The sequence below is a fragment of the Aulonocara sp. 'chitande type north' Nkhata Bay genome, linkage group LG8 (assembly GCF_057382095.1).
Source record: "Aulonocara sp. 'chitande type north' Nkhata Bay isolate Kocher_YH1m ecotype deep benthic linkage group LG8, A_spYH_male_GT1.1, whole genome shotgun sequence".
Taxonomy (NCBI): domain Eukaryota; kingdom Metazoa; phylum Chordata; class Actinopteri; order Cichliformes; family Cichlidae; genus Aulonocara; species Aulonocara sp. 'chitande type north' Nkhata Bay.
In genome coordinates, this window is record NC_141351.1 from 12,188,863 (window position 1) to 12,193,590 (window position 4,728).

A 4,728-nucleotide genomic window follows, 5' to 3' on the forward strand; every position below is an offset into this window, starting at 1 on the left:
AGGCTGGCAAGCAGAAGAGGAAGTTTTCATCTTTCTTCAAAAGCCTGGTGATTGAGCTTGATAAGGAGCTCTACGGGCCTGATAACCACTTAGTAGAGGTATGACATAAACCTTGGTTGCAGTTCCATTCAGAACATCGTAGGCACATTGACACCAGAAGTTCAGAGAGTGATAATAGTTCGCCAGCACCGACCTTGTTTAGCTGTGGTCAAGAAGCTGAGCTCAGATTGAAACACTAGAAGTTTGGAGCCAATCCTTCTTTCTTTTTTTTGACTGTAGGCGGGCTTATTGTGTGTGAACTCATCCCACACATAAACCAGATTCTCTCTTCTTCTTTTTTTTTAAACTGAAAAATTGTGGTTAACAGTGGTGAAAGTGAGAATTTCCAGTCTTAGGGATCTGCCGATGGAACGGTTTATTTAACCTGGCACTGAGTCATTATTGTTGTAAAGTAGTTTTGTAAATTTCATGTTAATAAAATCTGCTTATCTGCTTTAAAAAAAATCACGTCTTCATCTTCCAGTGGCACAGAATGCCCACCACTCAGGAGACGGATGGTTTCCAGGTCAAAAGGCCAGGAGACGTGAATGTTAAATGCACCCTTCTGCTCATGCTCGACCACCAGGTGCCACTTACTTTCTCAACCGTCACTAAATTTTTTCCTGATGATATTTCTTTTTTTCCACCAACATTTGCTTTGTCCCGATGCTTTTCTTTGATCAGCCCCCTCAGTACAAACTGGATCCACGGTTGGCTCGCCTTCTGGGTGTACACACACAGACACGAGCCAGCATCATGCAAGCTCTCTGGCTTTACATCAAGAACAACAAGCTGCAGGACAGTCATGAGAAAGAGTACATCAACTGCAACCGCTATTTCAGACAGGTAATGGCAAATGGCTAGAAATGGCTCGTGGCGCTTTGATATTTTGGCACTGAAACATCATTTTGCATGTATTTAATTTCACAGCTAAATGATTTGCATTCAAGCAATTATGATTTTTGTGAGGTGTTGTTTTGTAGCCCTTTGCAAGACCTCAAATAGGAAAAAAAGTTTTTCCCCTTATGTTGTCTAACTTGCCCTGTTCTTTAACTAAATCCTGTCCAGATCTTCGGCTGTCCACGCATGAGGTTCTCTGAGATTCCCATGAAACTGGCGGGCCTGCTGCAGCACCCTGACCCCATTATTATCAATCACGTCATTAGGTAGGGGAGCCTGGATCATGTTACCTCTTTCTGTCTGAAAAAAGAGCTACATCAGCCTCTCAGTGAATATTAGAAAGCCCTGTGTGTGAGGCTCATACTGAACGATAGTTTCCTTAGCTTTATGCTTTGGCCTGTTATTTCTTAGTGTGCTTACACAAGTGTGCTGTCAGCATCACTCCTTCTCTCCAAACTGTCATTGTGTCTCCCCCGAGCAGCGTGGATCCCAACGATCAGAAGAAGACCGCATGCTATGACATTGACGTGGAAGTGGACGACCCACTTAAGGGTCAAATGAACAGCTTCCTGTCTTCTACAACCAACCAGCAAGAAATCGCTGCCCTCGAGATGAAGGTAAGGCTTCATCTGCACTTCACCAGAGTCGTGGAGGGGGAAAGAAATTGCATACTCCATTTAATTCTGAAAATGTGCTGCTGGTGTTTGTATTCGCTACAGATTCATGAAACCATTGAGTACATTAACCAGCTGAAGACCGAAAGAGATTTCATGCTGAGCTTCAGCAATAATCCACAGGAGTTCATCAAGGATTGGCTGAAGTCTCAGTCCAGGGATCTGAAGGTAGACGCTATGCCCCAGCTTCTAAAATGCTCATACGTGCTTGTCTACACAACAGCAAAACATGTTATAGTTTAGTAACACGATATTTGTATCATCTTCACTCACTTTGAGCTTTTCTCATATTTGTACAGTTGCCTGCAAAGCTTTCCCTGTATTTAATTAAAAAAAGCTGCAGTTATTTTGTGAGCAGTGGTAGTATGTTTCCAGCTTTCATAGACAATTAACTGCTGGGCACACAAAGGCACCATTGGTTCACAGGACTGTGTCCAAACATAGCATTGGTATTCAGTTGAAAGAAAAACACCAGTTAGCTGTTTGTGCTGCATTCCTCATCTGGAGAGACGTTAGCACCTGGATTAAGATGTAGGCCTTTAGGGACCAGACTCAGTGAATCATTGATCCATCAGACTCTCAGTACTACTACAGTCACTTGGCAGTGCATGAATCAGTCTTTACAGTACCGTCTTAGCATGTGGGAATAGAAACCCCTTTTCTTTAATCATTCAATTTTGGTTCCCTGTGTTCAGTGATGCATTTCTGTTCTTTCAGTTGATGACAGATGTGACTGGAAACCCAGAAGAGGAGAGGAGGACCGAGTTCTACCATGAGCCCTGGGTGCCAGAGGCAGTGGGCAGATATGTTTACTCCAAAGTAAGTAGACAGTGAATAATACACTTTTTAGTGCTAACTAGTGTTAGCTTATACATGTCAAGATGTGGTAAGTCAAAACATTACAACAAAATAAAATTAGAAAGATAACTCAAAATTTCAAAACCAATGTGTGATGTCACAGCGTCCATTTTTTCTATACAGTTTGTGGTTTTGCCATTGAGTCTAACCTCTTCTTTGCTATAGGTGCAGCAGAGAAGGCAAGAGCTGGAGCAGGTGTTGGGTATCCGACTCACCTAAGTACAATTCTAAAGGAGGCACAGCCACCTTAGGTTTACTCATGAGTTGTTAATGTTCCACTCAGCTGAAACTGGAAAGAATTCTTTCACCTTCAAATGTTCAGAAAGCCATCGTCACTGACGCAAAGTTCGGGGACCAAAGTGATGCTTATATGACCTTTAATAATATCTTTGCCTTGTAGTATCTGATATATTGAGCCTGTTTAAATAACCTTTATCCTTTTTTATTTTTGTAATATGTTTTGTCTCTGGTACAAAATGCTGTTTAAGCACTGGTGCTGTTTGGGTGTTTTCACTGTCACTTTGAGTGCTGTTTTGAAAGAGGTATGTGTTTACCCTTACATTGAAAAGCCATAATTTTTAGATAAGAGTAATGCCTGATCTTCCTGGAGGCATGGTAGAATTAAGCATTTCATTCCAGTGTGTATAATACGTTTAATGCTTTTGCAGCATTTTTGAAAGTTGAAATGAAACATTCTGATTTTGTGAATGTTTACATGCCGTTTTTATTTGTTAGTGGGGTGATTCGAGGGGAAGAGGAGCTGAGGCTCTTTAGATTGGACGGATCCATACCTTCAAAGAAAGTTAACTGCTATTAATAATTTGATAGGAATGTAACTGCAGTATGTCAGCTAAAAAAGGAAAAAAAAAGCGCCAAAATATTGTGTACAGTTTATAGTTTCATGAGTTAAAGCTTTGCTGTTTTGTTGACTTTTTGTACATCAGTCTTAAAGTTCTTGAAACATTCCTTTTTGACAGATATCATAGTGCCAAAATGTCTTTGGTGAAGAAGGCACATAAAATTTAAGATGAGGTAAAAACGTTGTGTACAAATGTTATTTTTGTACAGCTTCTCTTTGTTAAATGTTTGCATGTTGTGTATCAATCAAAAGCCTTTATCTTTTATACATTTGGAGTATTTTTTACAATAAATATACTTACAAATGTTCACGTACTGTGTGTTCTTTAACAACATTCAGCCTGTTACAGAGGGGTAAGAATTTATATAGAATATTGTCCGTTGTAATAATGTCGTCTACCGCACACCCTCGATTGCATGCTTAGAGAGCTGCAGATATGCCGTGAGGTGCATGTTGGGGCTGGTTGCAAAGCTTAGGTGCCTCTGAGAGCAGCCGTTTCAACAGGTATGTCTGGTCTTACTCAAACAGCTTCTGTTTACCACTCCTCAAATAACAGCCAACCCTAAAACACCCTTCACTAACAGAGCTCTGTCTCGGCTTGTATTGTGACACTGGTTCAAAGAAAAGGCCAGACTAACGTTTAAAACTGAATTAGATTCTTTGATCGTTTTTGCATGTGTTTACTGACTTAATTATGCTTTGAATATGGTCTCTTATTTTCAATTTAATTACATTTTATTTATCTAGCACCAAATCACAACAAGGGCCAGCTGAAGGTGCTTTATATCGTAAGGTGGACCCAATATTAACAGACACAATTCCTTAGTATTCCAAGAATTCATATTGGTTACATAGAAATTATTTTTAAAGTTAAAGAGAATATTGGATTTTTTTTTCTCCACCCTCTCCACCCACTACACCCTGCCTGCACCGTCTCTTTCACCTCTCCTATGCAGTTTGCTTTGGATGTTTGATCCCAGGCATTTAAATGCCTGTACCTTCACTACCTCACATCTTTACTGTCACACACTATTCTTCGCCTCGCTTCTACCATCTTCATTCCTTTCCTCCCCAGTCTTCTACCTCCTCCCTGCTCTCACTATAGATTACACCGTCATCTGTGAACATGATAGTCCATGGATTCGCCTGAGTGAACTCATCTGTTAATCTTTCCATCACCACTGCAAACATTAAGGGTCTCAGAGCAGATTCCTGATGTAATCCTACCCCCACCTTGAACCCATCTGCCACTCCTACTGCGCACCTCACCACCGTCTCGCTGTCCTCACACGTCCTGGAATTATTCTTTTAAAGGTGTAGTTTTTTAAAATGGACTGTAGGTGGCGGTGTCTGCATTTGTATATATTATACATCAAAGAAATACAACGAAGACGCTGT

General features: G+C 40.7%; 1 protein-coding gene across 2 annotated transcripts in view; it reads left to right on the forward strand.

Annotated features, from left to right (window-relative positions):
- Window positions 1–3,638, forward strand: part of smarcd2 (SWI/SNF related BAF chromatin remodeling complex subunit D2) — a 10,682-nt gene extending 7,044 nt beyond the window's left edge. Inside the window, exons 6-13 of one of the 2 annotated variants that reach the window (XM_086303617.1) lie at window positions 3–98; window positions 524–625; window positions 724–885; window positions 1,108–1,205; window positions 1,421–1,556; window positions 1,659–1,781; window positions 2,331–2,432; window positions 2,637–3,638. In XM_086303617.1, coding sequence (XP_086159743.1) covers window positions 3–98; window positions 524–625; window positions 724–885; window positions 1,108–1,205; window positions 1,421–1,556; window positions 1,659–1,781; window positions 2,331–2,432; window positions 2,637–2,690 — 873 coding nt within the window. In that variant the 3' untranslated portion in view covers window positions 2,691–3,638. Of the gene's footprint in view, window positions 1–2; window positions 99–523; window positions 626–723; window positions 886–1,107; window positions 1,206–1,420; window positions 1,782–2,330; window positions 2,433–2,636 lie in introns of both variants that reach the window. The other variant, XM_086303616.1, reaches the window with a different exon arrangement.
- The last annotated feature ends 1,090 nt before the right edge of the window (window positions 3,639–4,728 follow it).